General features: G+C 38.1%; 1 protein-coding gene across 15 annotated transcripts in view; it reads left to right on the forward strand.

The window, feature by feature from the left end:
* Positions 1 to 23879, forward strand: part of ATG10 (autophagy related 10) — a 315713-nt gene that overhangs the window by 82514 nt on the left and 209320 nt on the right. For 8 of the 15 annotated variants that reach the window (XM_047731007.1, XM_047730992.1, XM_047731001.1 and 5 more), the window contains exons 1-3: positions 7650 to 7865; positions 15571 to 15679; positions 21998 to 22117. In XM_047731007.1, coding sequence (XP_047586963.1) covers positions 22089 to 22117 — 29 coding nt within the window. In that variant the 5' untranslated portion in view covers positions 7650 to 7865; positions 15571 to 15679; positions 21998 to 22088. The other 7 variants (XM_047731006.1, XM_047730994.1, XM_047730995.1 and 4 more) reach the window with 6 other exon arrangements.

Raw genomic sequence — 23879 nt, forward strand, 5'->3', positions numbered from 1 at the left:
TTACAGAACAACAGGATATAATTTCATCCAGATAACATTCTTTTCTTTGTGTCAAATATATATTCAATAAAGTTACACTGTAACTTTATTACGTTTTATGTATTATCATTTACAAATGATTGTAAATGAATGTAAATGTAATTATTATTTACAAATGATTGTAAATCATTTGTTCCCACCCAAAAATTGCAGACATCAATTTTAATTTTTTATCATTCTTTACATTTATTATGAAAAGTAACACATTGATGATACATTATTTCTTCTAAATTTGAAATAACAAAAAAGTACGAAGAAGAAAAGCCATTCATAGTCCCCTTATGGAGGGATAGGCATTGTTAATTTTTAGTTGTAACCTTTTATTATTTTTCTATAGGATCATAAATGAAGTCATACTTTAACATATTATTTTGTATCTGGTCATCTTTCTATGTTAGAAAACACAGATTATTGATTATATTAATGATTGTATTATTCTATTACCCTTATGTGTCAACCTCATAAATTTGAAAATGTGTATCTTTTTGTTTTTTCCACACTCTGCAAAGGTAGGATTATTACTAATTCTATTTTATAGATAAATAGATTCTGAGGTTCAGAGAGGGTAAGTGACTGCTTGAAATCCACACATCAAGTAAATGGCAGAAGTAAAGCTTGCTCTATGACTTCTTGCTGCCAAAACGGTACCATTTCCACAGTGTGCCTTCCATCTCTCTGAGATAATGCAGACTAAGGGGCCGAGCAAATGCACATTATTACTATTTATTTTAAGAGGCAGGCTAAAGAGAGTCATTACCTTGGGAGCAACTTCTGATTTGGTCTGGATCTAGGGCAGCTTTGTGAATTAAAATTGCACAAAGTCTTCCTGGGCTCCAGGCTGAACTTGTCTTAATGCAAAACATCATTATAACACACCGATATATCAATATGCAGTTGAATCCCACAATCAGAATTAACTCCTGATCAGTAAACATAGCCATAGAACATTAAGGAAATAGGTCATTATTGAACCAGGACATTTAAGTCCTTGTGAGTAAAAAGGCAGACCCTATGCATGTACACTGATCTCTCGTTACCCTCCTGGTATTTTCTTTGCTGGGTGATGAGTGGAAAGTCTAGCAGGGATAACAATCTTGCGGTGTATTTCTAAGGAATCTAAACTGTGGTCTAGAAGGTACAGAGAGCTTGAGCCAAAAATTCTGAGGAATTTGAGATTCTGTAGTTACTTCTTTATTCTCTACCTGTTGCTTTACAGATTAATGGATTCTGGATATAAGGTGCTGCAAATATCTGTATGATTTTTTTCCCCCCACACAGTCCAAAGGTGAGGCACATTCTTTTACCAAAGATAGTTTGCTATTTATTTACTTTCTTGTTTACTTTTTCTTCGGCCTCACACCATCTTGGTCAAGATTTTGGTTTGTCTGGGCAGCTGTCCTGTTATGCCTCCAAAGACTCTGGACTGCTTTCCCTTTGAAGGTCCTGAATATTTCAGTGAAACTTGGGACTGAAAGTCTACAGTGAGAATTTATTCCTGTGGGGTTCTTGGGTACAAATTGCCAGGTCTCTGTTGCAATATAATTTTTAGAGAAAGATAAAATCATGACTTCATACAGATACAAAAATGAATATATGTTAAAGAATTCATTTTACTCATGTGAGATCAGGAAACCAGGCAAAATGGCACAGAACTGATTTTTCCGTGGAGAAAATGGGGGAGTCAATTAAAATCCCTACCAGACAGGACAGAAGATACATATATCTATCAATTACTTACAATTTACAAAGGGCATCAAAATTGCTTAAAGACAATGAACAAAGCTAGAATCTGATAACCCAGAAAGATATGCTATAGACATACATAGGTTTTTCTGTACACCCCCCAAAATAAAAGAACAAAGAGCCCTCTCAACCAATTTCAGTGGGAAAAAACAAGCAACTTGAGTAATACCAGATCACTGCCAGAGTGATCCTTTTAGAACTCAATTCACCTGATGAATTTAAAACAAAAGTTTTGGTTCCTAAATGTCCTCAAGATCCTTGAAAAAAAAAAAAGTCCAAATAAGAATATTAGAAAACAAAGACTAAATATCAAAATCCACTAAAATATTCTGACCTTTTATTCAGACGATTCAAATTGGATTATTTCCTGAAATGTGTTATACTCTTCATCACACAAACTGGACCCTCAAGGATAAGATCTTCAAAATATAAGCACAGCTATCCAATCCTACTGCTATACGTTGTTAGCTACAGCATATGGCTGCTGAGATTCTATGTTAACATTATCCTTTGCTGTCATTAAGACTTTTACAATTTGGGGCATCTGGGTAGCTCAGTTGGTTAAGTGTCTGCTTTCGGCTTGGGTCATGATACCAGGGTCCTGGAATCGAGTTTCACATCGGGCTCCCTGCTCAACGGGGAGCCTGCTTCTCCCTTTCCCTCTGCTGCTCCTCCTGCTTGTGCTCTCATTCTCTTTCTCTCTGTCAATAAATAAATAAATAAATAAAATCAATCTTTTTTTTTTAAAAAAAAAAGGCTTTTACAACCAATTGTCAGTAACCTTCAGAAATTTTCTAAAACTGTTCTTGGGAAACACAGGTAATTACATAATTATAGATTGTCATTAAAATTGACAATTTTCTATTGCTATTTCCATACAAATACTTGAATCCATGGGTGCCATGCCAATTGTCCCTGACTTCATATACTTTAAGTACATATGCCTACTACTAAAAATCAAATGAAACATACAGTAGCTTAAGCTCAGCAACAAAAGTTTCTCTAAATTAGAATTAGGAAATAAGACAGGCCCTCAGCTAGGGAATGTGATCAATATAGAATTATAGTCAAAGAACACAACTTGTATTTCCATACTGATCCCAAAATATATGTCTACTCCTAGGCATTTACCCAAGAGAAATGAAAATATATGTCCAAAAAAATACTGAATGATTATTTACAGCAACTTCATTTACAATAGCCAGAAGCTGAAAACAACCTAACTGTCCTTCCCAGATGAATGGATATACAAACTACGGTATATTCATGCAGTTGAGTACTAAGCAGCACTAAAAAGGAACTAATTACTGATAAATGCATCAATGAACCTCAGAAACACGCTGAGTAAAAGAAGCCAGACACATATGCACATATGTACTGTATGTACTGTACGATATCATTTTCTAGAATCTGCAAAGATAGAGTGACTAATCTAGAGGAAATTAATGGTTGCTGAGGGTCTGAGGGTGGAGGAAGTAGTCACCTACAGAGGGGAAGTAGGCCACTTTTTGAGATGATAGACATGTTCTAGATTTATATATATATATATGTATATATATATATTCATATTTATATATATTAAAAAATAAACTTATATATATTAAAAATAAATAAATATATATATATTTTAAAGATTTTATTTGACAGAGAGAGAGAGAGAGAGAGAACATGCACATAAGCAGGGGGAGCAGCAGAGGGAGAAGGAAAAGCAGGCTCTCCACTGAGCAGGGAGCCCGATGTGGAGCTCAATCTCAGGACCCTGGGATAATGACCTGAGCCGAAGGCAGACATTTAACCGACTGAGGCACCCAGGTGCCCAGACGTGTTCTAGATTTTGATTATAGTAATGGTTACATGGGTGTATCTGTTTGTCAAAATGTACTGAACTGTAGACTTAAAATGGGAGCATTTTATTTTATGTAAATTACCTTTAAAAAGGTTGATGATAAAAATAAAAAACAAAAAACCAAAAAATAGGTCTGTACTGCAGGTGTACTAAAAGTAACAAATAAGAGGTGGCATGATGGACAGTTTGAATCAACCTATTGTGATGATTATTGATTTCCTAAAACCCCATTCTTTGATATGGACTATTGGTTTTTTTCAGTGTTGTTAAAAAAATTAAAAAACGTTTTTTTATTTCTTAGAAAATTTTTGTTTACAGGGGCGCCTGGGTGGCTCAGTGGGTTAAGCTTCTGCCTTCAGCTCAGGTCATGATCCCAGGGTCCTGGGATCCAGCCCCGCATGGGGCTCTCTGCTCAGCGGGGAACCTGCTTCCCCCTCTCTCTCTGCCTTCCTCTCTGCCTACACAATGTCAAATAAATAAATAAATAAAATCGTAAAAAAAAAAAGAAAGAAAATTTTTGTTTATAAAAAACTGAGCAGATTATAGAGAATTCTCATGTATGCCATTCACAGTTTCCTCTTTTATTAATGTCTTGCCTTAGTGTGGTACATATGTTATAGTTGATGAGCCAATATTGATAGATTGTTGCTAAGTCCATGGTTTATATCAGAATTCATTCTTTGTGTTATGTAGATTTTAGATTTTGACTGAGGTATAATGTCATATAACCACCATTTCAGTATCAAAAATGATAGTTTTGTAGTCCTAAAAATGCTGTATGCTTTTTTATATTCCTTTCCCCAGACTCTGGCAACCACTGATCTTTTTACTGTTTCTATAGTTTTGCCAACTATAAATTTTTTCTCCACTTTTTTAGGTAAGTGGCTATGTACATACAGGTTTATGTTTCTTATCTCAGCCATCCAATCAGATTACCTCCATAACTTTTTCTTTTATATAATTTATCTTTTCCTGAGGACCTCCTGGAGGGTGGTAGAAGAGATCTGCCTACTATAAGCTGCAGCAGAGAGAGCTATCCCTTCTCAGTATCCTTTCTCCCCTTCTTCCTTTTAATAATTAAAATAATCTCACTCTGTCAAGGTTTGACTGAGCTCTCGGCTACGACTGCATTTCCTACCTTCTTTGTATCTTGGTGTGGCCTGTGGGATATGAGCAGGAAGAAAATGTACAATTGATATGAACTGACAAGATTGAGAAAATAAGACATTTACCACACAATTTTAAAGATTTTTGTATGGGTTCCTGGCTGGCGTAGTCAGTTGGGCATCTGCCTTCAACTCAGGTTGTGATCCTGGGGTCCTGGGATCAAGCCTCACGCAGGTCTCCCTGCTCAGTGGGGAGTCTGCCTCTCCCTCTCTCCCTGCTTGTGCTCCACTCACTTGCTATTTCTGTCTCTCAAATAAAGAAATAAAAATCTTAAAAAAAATAAAGACTTTTATTTACTTTTATTTTAGAAAGAGCATGTGAATGGGAGGGAGGGGTAGACGGAGAGGCAGACAATCTTCATGCAGACTCTGCTCAGCACGGAGCCAGACTTGACCCAGAGCTCCATCCCAGGATCCTGAGATCATGACCTGAGCCAAAAACCAAGAGTTGAATGCTCAACCTACTGAGCCCCCTAGGTCCCCCCGCCATGTAATTTTAGACTTGTGTCCCATTCCTGGACTGTACTACCTAGAGAATATTGTGAATTAATATTATATTTGTGATGGACAAATAGACTCCTGTGAGGGTAAGTAAAGGAGTGGTCAAGTGAGCTAGAGGGAAAATCAGGAGACTGTGGTTTTATGGAAGCTAAGGGAAGCAAGACTTCGTAGATGTAATCAACATGTCAAATGAAACTGAGAAATCCAATGAAATAAGGAATGGGGATTTGATCATTAGTCTTAGTTTTCATATCTATAAAATGGGTATCTTGTGTGGTTATCATATGGTAGACTAAACTAAACTAAGCTCTGGCTTATAGTGGGTTCTCAATAAATTTTAGTTTCCTTCTCTTTTTGTGATTAACCCATTGTTTTATTCAACAAATACTTATTACTAGTGACGAACTCTGCAAGAGACTGGCTATGCAATCATGACAGACCCTGCCGTAAAGCACTCTGTAGTGTTGTAGGGGCCATAAACATAACATGAACATAAACAGGCCAGTACTATTCCTTTCCACGAGTGATATGATGAAAGGAAGTATATGGAAGTTACCTGATTTATTTTGTTTTGTTTCTTTGGTGTTGGCAGGTGAATTACAAAACTTAAAAACATCTCAAGTGCAAAAAAAAACAAAAACAAAAAAAAAACACCAAAAAACCAAACCCCCCAAAAACCTTTCTTTTTTTTTTTGTTAACATGATATTGTTGATGCATGAAAGTGTTTCTAGATTACTGAATACAATGCCAAGCAATACATTCTTATTTTTGTATGTGAAAGTTCTGTTTTTTGAGTAACTGCTTAAAGTTGAAGGAAACACCCATCCACTAAAGTTCTCAGTCCTTACTGCCCTGTATCAAAAAAAAAAAAAGTGAATACTTTCAATTGGCAGCTATCTAGTTCATTTATATCCATAGTTGCTCAAATATGTTAGGAAATTCATTTACTAGCAGTATCCTTTTTTTTTTTTTTCCTTAAGATTTTATTTATTTATTTGAGATAGAGAAAGAGAACACAAGCTGGAAGGAGGATGACAGCGAGAGGGAGAAACTGACACCCCCCTGAGCATGGAGCCTAATGATGACAAGTTGGGGGCGGGTTGGGGGCGGGGCGGGGACACGACACACTCAATCCCAGAACTCTGAGATCTGAAGGCAGACACTTAACCAACTGAGCCACGAAGGCACTCCTAGCAGTATCTCTTTTTAAATTGAGTTTTATTTTACATGCAGTAAAATCTATCCTTTTTATGAGCTCTGGCAAACAAAACAACCGTGTAATCACTAAGACCCTGAAAGTATAGAACGGTTGCATCCCCCCCCCCCAAATTTCCTTAGGCTCTTCTTTAGTCAACTCCATTCTCAGGTCACCATTTATCAGTGTTCTGTCCCTTTTTAAGAACTTTTTATTTTGAAATAATCGTAACCTCACAAGAAACCGCAAAAATAGTACGAAATCTTGTGTACCCATCGCCTAGCTTTCTCCAATGGTGACATCTTACATAACTGTGGTACCAGATCATAACCGTGCCCTGTAATGTTTGAAGGCAGGTTTTCCTTTCACTTCTTTGCCTGTGTTTACTTTTTTCTTTTCACACAAATGTAATTCTGTTGTGATAAAAGGAGCAGATGCTAGTTTTCCCTCAGATGTCTGCTGTTGTATTTCAGTATTTCAGTTCCATCACCCATGTTACTCCTACATCTTTCTGTGGTCTTTTCTTTATCCCACAGTCCCCCCACCCCCATTTTAATTCTGCGGCTTGATTTTTTTTCCCTTTTTTTTTTTTCTTTTCTGAGCTATGTGCCACAGATGGTTCTATTGTAATTCTCGAAATGCTAACTTCTACCTCGGTCCTTCCGTTTTTGAAGGAGGTAGTCGTGTTTGTGCTTAATTGTCGTGGTGCTTACAATAGTTTTACTGTGTGTGCGTGTGTGAGCGTTAGCCGATTTGGATCTCCAGCCTCGGGGAAGGTTTTTGCTCTAGCCTTTCTCCATTAGTCACTCATTCATTTTGCAGATATTTGGCTATCTGTTGGAAGAAAGGGTGCAGCGGCCGTTAAAACTGCTGGCACCCCCCTCTCCCAGGTTTCGGCTTGCCTACCACACCTCCCTAATGGGCCGCCTTTGTGCACTCAGACCGCACAGCCCTCGTTCAGTTCCTGGGAGGCCGGAGGGACGAGAGGCGGAGACTCGGCTCACTGGTCCAGGGCAGCGGGAAGGTCACGCCCCCTGGCCCGGGTTCTGCGCACGCGGCCCGCGACGTCAGCCACCCGCGTGAGCCTGGCCCCTTGCGCGGGAGGTGCTGGTGCGCATGCTCCGATTCGGTCGCTGCGGCGGCGGTGGGTGAGGGAGGTTTCGGTCTCCCTCTTGGAGGGCCTCTTGCGCGTTCCCTCGGTTCCTCTGCTGTCATCCCCGTGGCCCCTGGGAGCCTATCACTTTCCTCCCTGGGGCTGCTGGCTGGACGGCAGCTGGCAGAGCGTTGGGCACCTCACCCCGGCTCCCCGCCCCCCGCCCCGTTGCCCCGCCTGCGCTAGGCTGGGCGGCGGGGTCAGGGGCCGAGCGGAGCGGGGTGAGTATTCCCACAGCCTTTGCTGACCTCTTTTCCCGGCTCTGCTTCCCGCACGGTCCTCACCCCACTCCTGGGATGGTGAGGAAGGGCGGGTGCGGGTACGCGGCGAACAGCCCAGCCCTAACAAAAGAGTGGGAAACGGGGTTCTCGCCAGTGAAATGTAGGCCGAATCCGGCGGTCGTGGAGCGAGAGTAGAGGGTGGGCGGAAGGGGGAAGGAAGGCCCGCGCCCAGCCTGACCGGCACTCTTGGCCACTACTGAGCGCTCACGCCAACGTGGGTAGTCACTGCCCTGTGTTTTAAACCAGCGCAGGGATAGCAAGTCTGTCTGTGTAACATTGCAACAAAGGGTATCAAGTTGCTCGTGATTCCAGTGGCCAAGTTCCACTTAAGTTGAAGGGGTTTCAGATTCATTAAGTATCTGGAGGACTAAGTTAATATTTTTAGCCAATTTTTCGTCTTCCAAATAACCTTTCTACTCATAGTATGTGATATCATGAATTGGGGGTAGTTAACTGATTCATAGAACATTTATGACGACAAAAATTTATAAACACCTAGGAAAAGCAAAAGAATAGCTCAGAATGTAACCTTGCCTAAGAGGCCCACCTGAGGCTGAATTAATTATCTAGGGGACTGTACTGTTGCTTGACATAGTACTGATTAGGGCCCAGGCCCAGCTCTTTCTTTTTCCTGTGTGTGTGTAATGGAGATGCAAATTATTTCTGACTGGGAGGAAAAAAAAAAAAACAAAACAAACCACTCCTGAAGATTGTGGCTTCATTGCCCTATTTCCAAGATTTTTATAATTTTTACCACTCAGCTTACTCCATCATGAGTTCAATAAATCTTTGCCACAGGCTCACTTTGAGAGAATTATGTTTATAACTTTAAAAAATTACAGTTTAACAGGGCCTTACTCTTTAGTGGCAAAAGCTTAAATTTGTACTTTTTAGAATTGGAAAACATGGGCCCTTTATAGTACTCAGCCACATTAGAGGACCTCAAGTAGAATCCTTAACTTCTTGCTTCTGAAGAGTCAAATATGGACAAAAGGAAACATGTACAAAATGAAAATTTAATCAAAAAGGAAATGTTGAGCATTGAGAAATTCGAATTAAGGCATTGTAATTACAAGGATTAAAAATCGTTACTGGTATTTTAATTGAAGTTAGTGGAAATAGTTTCTAGTTCTACAATGGATTCATTTGGATATAGATAGACTATTACAAGATTATTTCTCCTTACCTTCTCCCATTGCCACTTCCTTTCCCCTTTTAATATTAACTGAAACACTGCTACATCACGAAGCAATCAAGTTGGGCATAATGTTTTATGACAAATTATAAATTGATAGTTCCCAATGCTTATAAATTTCTGAGAAAAATAAGCAACACTTTAGGAAAAATATGTCAGGTAAAGTTTACATAAGTGGATTGTGTAAGCCTGGGTTTGATTAGATTATTAATATCTTGATGTGTTTGGGACCCTGGAGGCAGTGTTTGAATCATAAACATAGTCTGGAACCATAACAACGACAAAGTACCGTAGAGATTATTTAGTGATTATGTGTTGAAAACAAACGTCTTCAGGGGCTTAGCAGACTGGGTATGAAACTATTGGAAAGTAGGGGAATGGAGAATAAACTGCCTAAAAGCATCCAGGTTAGGGAGAAGTTGCTGAAAACTGCAAAACCAAGAGGCACCTCTAAAGAACCTGGTACCTCAGGCCTTGAATTGCTGATCTCATAGGTTTACAGAATCCAGGAAGAGTACTTACTAATATAAGTTTAGCTTTGAGGTTAGGGTTATTTCATATCACTCTCATTTAATAGCCTTCAGAGAAAACTTTTAAAAAGCGTCTTTACCTAGCTCAAGGACCTACAATGGATTCTTACTGCCCACTGCTTTAAATGGAATTTTTTAAGAGTTTTAGGTTTATCAGTAAACAGCTTTCCTTCATCCAAATTGGCGGCCTCTCCATAGGCTAAATTCTCAGCTTCTTGGTGGCAAAAGGAAAGAAAGAAGCATACTACTTCTCAGGAAAAACACAGCTTCCTTGGACGTCAGTATTTATTGAGTCAAATGTAGGCTGGGATTTCAGATATCAAAGTTATGCTAAGAAACCTTATGGTTAAGTTTTCTAGACTTTGTTAAGGTTCTTTTTGTTTCATTTTGTTTTGTTTTAATATTTTATTTATTTGACAGAGAGAGAGAGAGAGAGACAGAGAGAGAGAGAGAACACAAGCAGGGGGAGAGGGAGAAGCAGGCTCTCCACTGAGCAGGGAGCTGGATGCAGGGCTCAATCCGAGGACTGTGGGATCATGGCATGAGCTGAAGGCATACTCTTATCAACTAAGCCACCCAGACGCCCTAGACTTTGTTAAGTTTTAACCTACTTCCCAGTGTTTCTTAAAGGGAGCTCAACTAGCATTTTGGTGGGACCGTCTCATACATTGTAGGATACTCATTGTATCTGCCCCCTGAGCACTAAATTGCAGTAGCAAATTATAACCCCTCCTCGTTGTGACAGCCTACTGCGATCTCACCCATTTCCAAATAACACCTTTGAGAATGATCCCTCTTAATGTGGGGAACCATTGGACCATATCTGCCTGTACTTTACTACCCACCTTATGCTCAAGTATTGCCATTTTATTTTTAAAACTTAGCAAACTTTTCAGGCCCTGTGTTGAGAAGCTCTTCCATCTTTTCGGCATGGCTTTGTCTCTACTTGGTAAGCCTTTACTCACATGTAAGTCCTTAAAGAACTGAATTCAACTCTTTCAGACTCCCTCTTTTAGAATCTTCTCTGATTTTCCTAGGAAATAATTTGACATTCCTTCCTGTGAGGATACATACACACAGCAAATGGTTAAGATATTGTAGGTGCCAAGTGAACGTAATGAAAGCTTGTGGAAATAAGACAGTGCATTAATCTAGTTGTTAATGAAGACTTTGTAAGAAGAAAAGGGGAATGTCTCTTTCATTAAAAAATGTCCAACTACTATTTTTTTTTAATGGCACTTGGTAGTATATTTTAAAAATGCATCACTATCATCTATTTTCAGAGAAGCACTGAGTCTGTAGCTTCTGATACAGTGCTGATTTTTTCTGTATCTTCTTTTTAGGGGGGGGTATTTTATTTTAAAGAAATTTTGTATTAATTATTTTTATTAACATATAATGTATTATTTGCCCCAGTTGTACAGGTCTGTGAATCGTCAGGCTTACACAATTCACAGCACTCACCATTTCACCTACCCTCCCCAATGTCCATGACCCAAACACCCTCTCCACGCCTCCCCTCCCCCCAGCAGCCCTCAATTTGTTTTGTAAGATTAAGAGTCTCTTATGGTTTGTCTCCCTCCTGATCCCATCTTTTTTTCATTTTTTCTTTCCCTACCCGCCAAAACCCCCACTCTGCCCCTCAAAGTCCTCATATCAGGGAGATCATATGATATTTGTCTTTCTCTGATTGACTTACTCCGCTCAGCATAATACCCTCTAGTTCCATCCACATTGTCACAAATGGCAAGATTTCATTTCTTTTGATGGCTGCATAGTATTCTATTTTATATATATATATATATATATATATATATATATATATTTATTTATTTTCACACACACACACACACACACCCCCCACCACCACCATATATATATATATGTATATATATATATATATATATACACACACACCACATCTTCTTTATCCACTCATCTGTTGATGGACATCTAGGTTCTACTGTGGACATTGCTGCTATAAACATTTGGGTGCACGTGCCCCTTTGGATCACTATGTTTGTATCTTTAGGGTAAATACCCAGTAGTGTGATTGCTGGGTCCTAGGGTAGCTCTATTTTCAATTTTTTGAGGAACCTCCATGCTGTTTTCCAGAGTGGCTGCACAAGCTTGCATTCTCACCAACAGTGTAGGAGGGTTCCCCTTTCTCCACATCCTCGCCAGCATCTGTCATTTCCTGTCATGCTCATTTTAGCCATTCTGACTGGTGGTGTGAGGTGGTATCTCATTGTGGTTTTGATTTGTATTTCCCTGATGGTGAATGATGTTGAGTGCTTTTTCATGTGTCTCTTGGCCATTTGGATGTCTTCTTTGCAGAAATGTCTGTTCATGTCTTCTGCTCATTTTTTGACGTGATTATCTGATTTTTGGGTGTTGAGTTTGATAAGCTCTGTATAGATTTTGGATGCTAGCCCTTTATCTGATATGTCATTTGCGAATATTTTCTCCCATTCTGTCAGTTGTCTTTTGGCTTTGTTGACTGTTTTCTTTGCTGTGCAAAAGCTTTTGATCTTGATGAAGTCCCAACAGTTCATTTTTGCCCTTGCTTCCCTTGCCTTTGGCGCTGTTTCTAGGAAGAAGTTGCTGTGGCTGAGGTCAAAGAGGTTGCTACCTGTGTTCTCCTCAAGGGTTTTGATGGATTCCTGTCTCACATTGAGGTCTTTCATCCATTTTTAGTCTATTTTTGTGTGTGGTGTAAGGAAATGGTCCAGTTTCATTCTTCTGCATGTCACTGTTCAATTTTCCCAACACCATTTGTTGAAGAGACTGTCTTTTTTCCATTGGACATTCTTTCCTGCTTTGTTGAAGATTAGTTGACCATAGAGTTGAGGGTCTATTTCTGGGCTCTGTATTCCGTTCCATTGATCTGTGTGTCTCTTTTTGTGCCAGTACCATACTGTCTTGATGATGATATCTTTGTAATTGAGCTTAAAGTCTGGAATTGTGATGCCACCAACGTTGGCTTTCTTTTTCAACATTCTTCTGGCTATTTGGGGTCTTTTCTGATTCCATACAAATTTTAGGATTATTTGTTTCAATATTTTGATAGGGATTGCATTAAACATGTAGATTGCTTTAGGTAGCACAGACATTTTCATAATATTTGTTCTTCCAGTCCATGAGCATGGGACATTTTTCCATTTCTTTGTGTCTTCCTCAATTTCTTTCATGAGTACTTTGTAGTTTTTTGAGTACAGATTCTTTGCCTCTTTGGTTAGGTTTATTCCTATGTATCTTATGGTTTTGGGTGTAATTGTATCTTCTTATTTGTTGAATAACTTTGGCCAGACTCGTACATGATCAGTTCCTGGTTCTGGCCTAATTAGCATACATAGAGATGGGAGTTAGCTCTTCAAGTCACACTTACTATTCAAAAGTAACGAGAGGGGCACTGGGTGGCACAGCTGGTAAGGCATCCAACTCTTGGTTTTGGCTCAGGTCCTGATCTCGGGGTCCTGGGATTGAGCCCCATGTCAGGCTCTGTGCTCAGCACAGAGTGCACTTCAGATTCTCTCTCTCTCCATTTGCCCCTCCTGCTCTTGCTGTCTCTCTCAAAAAATTAAATCTTTAAAAGACACCCAAAATGACAAGAGAGTTGGATGGATCAATTTAAATCATCAGAAGTGGTGGAACAGCTTCATTTATGTGCTTGCAGAGAAGTCTTGTTTTATATAAAAGTATGATAATATTAAAAATAATTACACTCATGGGGCACCTGGGTGGCTCAGTGGGTTAAGCCTCTGCCTTCAGCTCAGACCCTGATCCCAGGGTCCTGGGATCGAGCCCCGCATCGGGCTCTCTGCTCAGCAGGGAACCCGTTTCCTCCTCTCTCTGCCTGCCTCTCTGCCTACTTGTGATCTCTGTCTGTCAAATAAATAAATAAAATCTTAAAAAAAAATTATACTCATATCAGAAAGATGAGATGTCACATAAATCTATTGTCTGGTTGGGGAAAGACCAATTGGTGAATAAGCTTGAAAGTTGAAGAAATGTACTATGGAGAGGTAGAGAGATATAAAATAAATTCACTCAAAATTTTTAATTTTTCTTTTACTGATTACAACTTTAATGTTTATAGTGTGCCTAACTTTGTTGTAGATGCTAAGACACAGGCTTGTAAATCAGAAATTCTCAGATATTTAGACATTCCTCTGTTGACTTTTGGTGTTCTATGAAGGACATGGTGGAGGCTACCCAAATTTTTGTTCCTTTGTAGGTAAACTCTTCTTTTCTGCCTGTATCTTTGTTTGTTTGTTTTCTTTTTTAAATTAAGATATTCTACTAGGGTACTTCTAGGCATAGTTGTTGTTGTCATTGTTTTTTCCAATAGTTTTCTCAGAAACAAAGTGAATCCTCTCAATTTAGAAGAGTAAATACGTTTGATCCTTTTTTTTTTTTTTTTCACCAGCTCAGGAATAATTTTTCAGTGGTATGTTTGCTTATTATTTCAGTTCAGAAATGGCAGTTATTTGTAGAATTGGATTTGTATTTTTTGTCCTCCCTATCAATCAATATGCTTTGTTTTCATCTTGTTCTTTTTTCTTTTGTGTTTGGAGCGCATCTCACATGTATATGCTAAAATACTAATTAGATTTTTTTCCAGCTTCTGTACTCCTATTGCCTCTCATATAGAATTTAAATCTTTACTATTATTATATATTTGAATTCCCTTCCAGTTTTGTCTTATCCAGTTTCTTTTTTACTCTCAGCTGTTGTTTCCCACCTCATCTCTTGCTTTTAGAGGCTGTGTTTTTCTTTTCCGTTTGTCTTTTTCAGTTGGGAATGTAAAGTAGATAATTTCCAAGTTTTTCTCCTGATTTCCAGGGTAAGTCCACTACAGAAGCAAGCTTTCTCTCTTCCTCTAAATGGCGGTGTTCATCTTTCTTATGGTTGAAGAGCATCGTCTTGGTCCCACACTGTTACTGATGTTTTTGATTTTCTTAAAAATTGACGGCAGAGGGACTTGGGTAGGGATGGTATTGTTCACTCTTGTCAGAGTGAGCAAGCCCTCTGCGTCACTCTCACTACCTCTAGGTGCTGAAGGACTCTTCATCTACATGTGAGGTAGGAGAGCGAGCCGTTGGAAAGATACAACCAGATTTCTGAATGATAAATCTTTCTGTACTCAGAAGAGGTCTTCCTTTGCCGTTGTTTAATTTTTCAGCCCTGTGTCTATAACAAGGGGGAGTGTTTCTGTGTGATTTGAAACAGTTTATAGTTTTTTGAGTTTTTGCAGGGAAAGTGGTAGTGGTGAGACTGTAATCCTCTGAGGGCTCATTCTGTTCCCGCGCCTCCTGTTGCTGACTTCACAGAGTAGTATGCATTGCTCCTCTTGGCTTCACCTTCCACTTCTGGCCATGAACATTTTATTATTGAGAGAGAACTGCCTTGAAAGAGAATTAGCAATGGGCTTGGAAGCCAGTAGTGGAGGGGTTACCTCAGGGTCTTTTTTTTTTTTTTTTGAAGGAAATGTAGAATAGAGTAGAGCGAGATGCCTTTTTAGGCTCTTCCTAACTGGACCTCCTGCTGCGGAGGCTGTAACAAGCATCCAGCTACCAATTAACATTTTTCAGTTCCAGTCCAGGTATAATGTTGTATCCTGTTTAAACTTTATTTGGGATATATATTTCACTGGGAAGGCAAGGAGGGAGTGCTGAGCTTTCTAGTTAGTTGCTGCTGAGACTGAGACAAACTTTCTCCCTTTTGCTGCTTCCCTGTGCTATTTATTGAATTACTGGGTCTATCCCTGCTGTGCCCCATCCAGGCTGTCAAATGCCTTGAAATCCAGGTCACTCACTAGCCCTATCAAAACAATCCATCTTTTGTCTCAATTTCCTAGCATGATCCTTCCTCAAAAGTATGCCATGCTAATTACAAATATTTGTTTGGGGGATTTCAGAATCAGGTAATCTCTCTGGCCTGGGCCTTAGATTCCACATTTGAATCTGTACCCTGGCTCCTTCTTTGCTCTCTGACATTTGAGGACCACTGCCCAAGGACCCCGTTAGGTAAGTGATTATCTAAACGAATTCAAGCCAAATTCTCATAAAGGGATTGGGTTCAGTTTATGTCCTTAGCTAGTAATTGCATGTTTTTGTTTGTTTTCTTAGGAAAGAGTCTAAATCTAAATTTATCATAATGTGGAATTGTTACAGGGAGGGGAAAAATGCAGAAGAAATTGCCTACTTTTATTTGTTAAAAATTGGCTTTAATGTTTAGAGGTATTCATAGTATATTCAGTGGTATGCACATTTTAAGTGATCATAAGTTCTGGGGAGATTTATATTTCTTTAAGTGTTTTAGTTTCACTGTGATTCTGATGTACATTGATTTATAGGTTCATCAAAGGAAATGTCTCTGACCAAAAATAAAATAAAATAGAATTAAATTAAATTAAATTAAGTAAACACAAAGAATCAGTTTCTCACACATTAGATTAAAAATTTATAAAATGGAGAATGGTAGTGAAAAAAATTGTTTTTAACTAAAAAGGAGACTGAACAATGATTATACACAGTATTAGAATTTACTGGGGCTGTTTTCTGAAAACATAATTAGTAGCAGCAGAATAAGCTTCACACTGTCTAGTCTTAGGGCTAACCTCTAGTTTAGAAAGACTGCCTTCACTTGGTGGGAAGAAAAATTATTCTACCTTCCCAATCTTTAGCCTCTGCTGAAGCAGTTAAAAAAAGGTTTTGATTGTCTGAGCTAAAAAAAAAAAAAAAAAAAAAAAAAATCGAAAAGCTTTCCAGCAGGAGTAAGACTCAAGCAAAATAGATGCATTAACAACTTACATTTTATGTCATGAAAGAGCTCAAACTCATTTCTAACTTTAACTTATAATAAGAAATGAGAAGTTCATTGTTTAGGATGAGATGAGAATTGGAACTAGTCTTTCTATTGAAAGTTCACTTGTGTTCTGTTTTCATCTCTAGTCTGAATTTAAGATACCTTCAGTCTGGAAATGGAAACAGGTCTAAGGAGTTTTACATTTGCAAAATAAATTTTTGCGATTTTTGCTTAAACTGCAGTTGTGGTTATTTCCATTTTTTAAAAAAGATTTCATTTATGAGCCAACGAGAGAGAGCACAAGCAGGAGGAGGGGTAGAGGGAGACAGAGAAGCAGGCTCCTCGCTAAGCAGGGGGGCCAACGCAGGGCTCCATCCCAGGACCCTGGGCTTATGACCTGAGCCGAAGGCAGATATTTAACTGACTGAGCCACTCAGGCACCCCAAGTTATTTTCATCTTTGACCATAATTTCAGCCATCTCATAGTAGGAAGTTCTAATATTCTAATTTCTGCCTTTACTAGTCTATATATTTGGTAGAAGATCAGAGTGTTATATATTGTATTATATATTGAAAAGTACATATGAAAATGTTGATTGTATTATATTTTCATTTTTAATGAGTTGAAATATTCTTACTTGAGCAAAGAGACAATAATTATTCAGTGATATTTCATTATGGCATATTACGATGATTCAAGTTGAGATGGATAGCATTTTAATATAATACAGTTCCTAATTTTGTAATCAAGCTGTGAGTGTTTATATTATTATATGTAATATCCTTCAGCAAAGCCCAGTCTTTAGATAATTTTGTAAGTATTCAACCAAATATTAATTAGTGCTTTGATGTGCTGTCATCTTGTTAGTGGCACAGTGCTGTTAATTAGATAAACTATGGCTATTGAGTGAAATTTTATGTTTTGACTAACATTTTGAATAGTTCAGTAAACCTCAAGTAACTGGGGGGCTTTGGGAATGGAATATTTTTACTTTAGTTCAGTTTTTTTGTTAAGTAAGGGTTTGTTTGGAATTTATAAAATATGCCAAAATGTATTAGTATTTTTTTATGTATTAAATTCAGTTTTCATTTGACTTAGTATCTCTCAATATATGTCAGGGTCACTGTATCGTTAGAAAAACTAATTTTCCGACTGCTCCATTTTGGTCTTCCTAGTCTACTTCTGTATCCTCCCCCTGAGTGATCAAGTGTGCTCTGTTATCTATATAATGTTGATTTAAATCAATATGTCCGGCCCAGATTTCTCTTTCTTTCTGAGTTCCAGATCCATCTCAAAACATCCGCTAGATTCTCCTCACATGGGTATTGCACAGGTATTTCAAACTCAAAATCAGTGTGATTGAATTATGTCCATCTCACTCCCCAAATCTGTTCTTGCTCGGTGTATCACCACCTACGGTAAAGAGCAGGGAATCTTCCTTAAATCTTTTCTCCCACAGATCCCTCACCTACCAAGATCCATCAGTTGTCATGAGTATACTATCAAAATATCTTTTGGATCCTCCCCCTTTCTACCCTACTTCCAGTCTTTGGCTTTGTTTGGAATTATTCTGTCTTTCCTGTATTATTGCAAGAGACTTTTAATAGGTGTTCATCTAGTCAGGCAAGAACTGCAGTCTCCACCAGAAGCCAGAATGCAAATACCAGTTTACTCCCACAGTCAAAACCCTTTTGAGCCCTCAAGCTAGCAGGCTCTCCTTCCTCAATAACCCTCCTCTACCTCTGTATTTCAGTCAAGCAAGAGTTCTTTAATTACCAGACCTTCCATTGTATTCAGATTTTTGGACATTCTATTCCTTTGCCTCCTTCCTTTGCTTAGTTAACTTCTGTTCTTCCTTTTAATGTCTTCTTAGATGTCACTTTCTTATGTGTGCACTGAAGCACCTTAACCAGGATTTCGTGTATAACCCAGAGATACTTTAGCATACCTGAAATGTGTGAGAAGACTGCCTCAGTAGAAGCCCCTGCATTTTATTGTCTCTTATGTACTCAGAATTCCTGTACTTGGTACTTTTCCTTTCCCAAACCTGTTCTCCACTGTTCTCCTACCCTCTCAGATTTTCCATTGTGATCTCTGGAGCACACATCCCTAGTAAACAAACTTATCTTGATCCTTAACGCGTTATTGTCTTTACTGCATTCTGTGGAGTAAGTTAAGTGTTCCCAGAAAAAGAATTTTATGGTCAAAAGGGTCAGGAAACCCTGAGTTAATAGTTTCCCCATCACGATGTATATTGTGAATCTCCAGGGTGGTGGTAGTGAGTGGATACATACCGTGGATCAGTTTCCACACTTCATCTCACATGGTGTTAACATCTTCACAGGTCGCTGCTTCCACTAACTAGTTTTAGAGGAAATTTGGCTTTGGAACAAGAAACAACAAACAAAAACTGAAACTGAGTGGAAGCTGCTCCTTTCTCCAACCTACGAATTGTAGGGTCTGGAGATGACTGGTAGCCCCTACTTCCCCAGAGCAAATTTTAGGTCACTGCTTCTTTAGCTTCATGTAGAAATCCCAGCTCCTTTAGGCCTTCTTTGAAAATCTTTTGAGGAATTTTATATCCTGTGAAATTCAGCTCTACCCAATATAGCGAGCTAGGTCTTTTTCTCACATATTCACTGGTAGTGTCACATATCCCTTTTTACTGGCAGTGGCTCCTTTTTGCACCATCTTGAGAAGGAATCCAAGGCTGTGTTTTGGCTCATCAGGATCACCTGTATTAGTTTATTAGTGATTATTCTTGATGGATTTAGCATTATACACCATCTTCTACCATTTGTCCCTTGTCATTTACAAATCGCTCATTTGATCTTCCAGCTTCCTTAAAGAGCTCTCCACACCCCCACCAACTCTCCAGATAATTCTAAGTGACTTCAGCATCCATATGAAAAACAGCAAATATAAGCTTCATATTTTTCTAAACCTCTGAGCTCCAGTGACCTTTATCTGTAAGTTACTTTATATACTTGCTGAGACCTCCTGAAGTTCTAAAGTCTCAATGTCTTCTGGTCTTCCTTTTCCTTCCTTTCACTATGATGGTTCTTAGCCCTTTTTGGTATCTGATATTCTTTGATACTACCGTGTTTTCCCAGCCCCTTCAATCTTCTCTTGGTATTTTACTTTCCTGCCTCATCTGGAACTATGAGCTTATTCTCACCAGCATATTTTATTTCTTCTTCTACCTTTATCCTTCCACTGAATCAGCCCAGCAAAACCTCAACTTTGCATGTGTGCTCAGTGCAGCTCCCTGCTGGTTCCTGTACCTGGGGAGCTGAGCATTGCTAATGGTAATCACAGCACCCTTCCTTCTTGTGTGGCATGTAAGTCTCCCGTCAGAATTTTATTACTCTTCAGTATTATACCTTTGAAGCTTTACCTCTGCCATTCTGCTCCAATAGAGAGCAGACAAGTTTAACTTGCATGTGACTAGACTATATCTGCCTACACTTCCTGCATCATGTTTGTGAGATCAGACTTGGAGTTCTCTGCACCCTGACTTGCCTTTGTTCATACCATTCTCCCTGCTTGGACTACTATTCTCACCCTTGTGCTTTACACAATGACAGTCTGCACTACAAAAACTCTTGTATAACTTCAAGATGCATCTTCATGCCCACCCCACACACCCTCCCACACTATCCCCTCTTGGTAAGGGACTCAATCATTTGTATATACTTTAAACATAAATCCTGTTTTCCAGTGCTGTAAGGATTGAGAGTTGATCAATTCACTGAAAAAGTTAATTAAAGCTAGAGTTAAAAAAAATACATGTAGACATGAAACATTTTATTTAAACTTAGAACAGAAATACATTCCTGTCGATTGTCTCATGTATGACCAAGGGATTTTCTTTGAGTATGTATACTTGAATGGAATTCATTGTTCCTTCATGAATATACTGAACGCAGAATGCATCCTCTAGATTTCTAGTTTGCATTTAAAAGAAAGAACTCAAGCTATTTATGTAGCAATGTGAGCACAGGATCCTAGATTTGTATGTTTTTTTTCCCCCACCAGTCTTTTCAGTTGCATTGTCCATACCTACTTCAATAAGAGTTTTTTTTTCTTATGGAGACTTATCTTTATAAAGTCTTTCTAAGGCATTAAATCTTAAAAATAGCAGTTATTTTTCTTTTTTACTTGCATTTTATGGGTTTGGTTTGTGTAGCATTTAATTAAAGCATGTATTTATAATATACAAATGTGGTTTGTGAATATAAACTCAACTGATGGTAGCAGAGGTGTTCATGATCAGCATGTTGTAGACATCAGTATTTACCAAGGGAATGGATAGTATGTCAGTTAACTTGGCAAGTTGATTGACTGGAGGTTGGTTAAGAGAGTTTCTACTATAATGATTTTTATTGCTTATCTCCCTTCATTACAGTGTGAGCTCTTACAAGGCAAGGGATATATATATATATATATATATTTTTTTTTTTTCATTTTGTATATCTAACCTTCACCTATGCATAGTACCTACTGTAGATATTCAGTCTGTGTTTCTTGGCTGAATGAGCAAATTCTTCTCTAAGTCATACTAAATTTGAATAATCAGAAAGAACGCTGTACTAAGAATCAGCTAGTATAGACAGATCACTGGCCTTGGAGCCAAATTGGGGTTTGAATCCTTTCTCATTTGCATTTCTTGAGCAGATTTCTTTCTCTTATTCTTTTGGGGAATGGGGGTAACAACAGTCTTTGGGTTGTGTGAGGATTAAATGGGGATGTAAAGTGTTTAACGTAGTGCTTGACATAGTAAGCAATCAACAAGTGGTAATTTTCCTGATGATGCTCATTACCAGTGAGGAAAATGTAGGAATTCAGTTGGTCTAACTTTTTCATCAAAGGTCTTGAACTATATAATTTAACATTTTCCTTCTTTCTCTAAATTTCTCTTATTATAAACAATGGTTCATGTTTTGGACAGATTTTTGTAAGAAAATTGTGGCTATTCCTTGATTTGTTACATTTGTAGATTTGATAAAGTAGGTAATTACTTAGGTGATCATAACCTTACACCTTGAAAAACAAAACTTTCAGGCTTGAGAACATCATTTGTTAGTGAATTGAACTCTCTAATAAAGTGTGAAGAACAGAAGAACAGCTCAGCTTTACTAAGCACTACCACACTATCTATGTAAGAGCTAAGTAAGGTAGAAAGTAGAGAAGGAAGCTCTGAGGAGATTGTTCAGAAGCATTAGCTTAGAAGAAGTGAGATAAAATTAAGCTCTTGAAACTAAATTTATGGACAGATTTAACTTTTTGAATCATAGATGTGTATTTGTTAGAAATCTAGGTTTTAAGTTTTCATGTTGACCACATTTTCTTTCTGATTAAAAAATGGGGATTGGGTAAGAAGGATGGAAACGTAGTGCTTTTTTGGAATGGCTCTGAGGATATTTCCCATTCTTTGTCTCAAATTTTGGTTTGTTTAAAGAAGTAAGTGATTTAGCAGAATTCCTTTTAGCATTCATTCTACAGCTCATACTTATACTTAGTTTTTATATTACAGTTATCATTTAGTATGGAAGAAGATGAGTTCTTTGGAGAAAAAACATTCCAGCACTTTTGTGCAGAATTTATTAAACATTCACAGCAGATAAATGATGGTTGGGAATGGAGAACTTCGAAGGTAAGAACAGAAACTTTTATTTTCTATTTTAATAAAGTGTTTTTTTCTTTGGCTCTATAAAGCCTCAGTAATTTAAACTAATGTATGAAAGCTAGTTTGATTTAGTAAAAGGCTTAAATTGAAGACTGTTTTAAAACAGATGTCCATTTTATTGTTTCAACTATATATACTCATTATAATTGGGCTAATAAAGTATTATCTAGAAAAGTCCTTAGGTGACCTCCTTTAATTTAATAGATAAGAATGCTTAGCATATTAATTATCTGAATGTAAACAGATGCTTCTGTGGTGCTTTAAACCATTTATTTATACTATTTATTTTCTTAGGAAAGTGCTTTTGTCCAGAGAGTGGAAAGATAATCCTGAAACCAAACCAGAGTCAAACAATCACAAAGTCTGAAATATTGAGGAATGAATTAATTGGAAATTTCTTAATGATGTAAACACATTCCAAAGCATTCTTTCTTTGGTTCTATTCAGTAATGATGATGTAAAAGGTCTATGGACTCATCTATTTCTACACATATACTTAGTATGGATTATACTTAGGAAGGTTTCTCTCTCAAAAGCTCCTCGAGATAATTTTCTGATAGGATAAATTTTCTCTACTTGATTTCTTAATCTGATACCTAAAAAAAAGTGGTGATTCCCAATTTTTGTGATTATTGGCTCTGTTTGCTATATGAACTCTGAGAAATGTGAATACTTTAGAGCTGATTCCTATGATTCAGAAGTAGGCCAGGGAAATGCAGTTCTTGACCCAATCCACAGTGTCACCAGAGAGAGAAGCCATGATTTCCCTTTGGGTCACATGCCAGCTAAGCTTTCATGGGGCGGGAGTGGGGGAATATCATGAGAGACTCCAGCCCCACTCTTTTAAGTTTGTGACTGGACAGTTCATAAGGCATCTCCTGCTCTGGGATAACATGATTTTATTATTAGCACCTTTTATTAATCTTTTTCCTGAGTGTTTTATAATTTTGATTGCTATTGTGTTTGAGTGTTTATTCATCTTTATTCATCTTTTATTTTCTTCATCCTGACTTTATTTATTTATTTATAATCAGAGATAGAGAGAGAGCACACAAGGAGAGGGAGTGACAGACAGAGGGAGAAGCAGGCTCCCTGCTGAACAGGGAGACCGTTGTGGCACTTGATCCCAGGACCTTAGAGTCCTAACCTGAGCTGAAGGCAGCTGCTTAACTGGCTGAGCCACCCAGGTGTCCCCATCCTGACTTTAATATCATATTTCTGATAGATGGTTTCTTTAAAATTTGGCTGTTTATTCATTGGATAAATGTAGGTTTCTGATCCCGTTTGATCTGTAATAATTTGTATGGTTATTCCTGAGAAACTTTTCCTTTCCTTTCCACAAATTTTTTTTTAAAAATAAATTTTAAAAAAGAAATTTTCTTGTCTTAAGCTAGAAGTAGAATAATAGATGCTCCAGCTACTATTTCAGTGACCTGGTAGAATGGGGGGAGGAAAAGGTTAGGGAGGGAGATGGGACTGTGTGTGTGTATACATGTGCATGAGTGCATTTCCACGCACATGCACAAACACACACACACACACACACACACACACGTTTGTTGGGGAATGCTGGGAAGGGTCTCCAGGAGGGAGATTCATGATAATATTATATCTGTTAGAAATGTCTTCTGTGAATTTGTTGAATCTAGTGTGCCAAGAACTAGTTTCCAGGATTTGCTTTTATTCTTGTCTGTCCTCTGTTTCAGGGGTGGGGTATGGCTGTCATTGG

This window comes from Lutra lutra, chromosome 5 (genome assembly GCF_902655055.1).
Source record: "Lutra lutra chromosome 5, mLutLut1.2, whole genome shotgun sequence".
Lineage (NCBI taxonomy): Eukaryota > Metazoa > Chordata > Mammalia > Carnivora > Mustelidae > Lutra > Lutra lutra.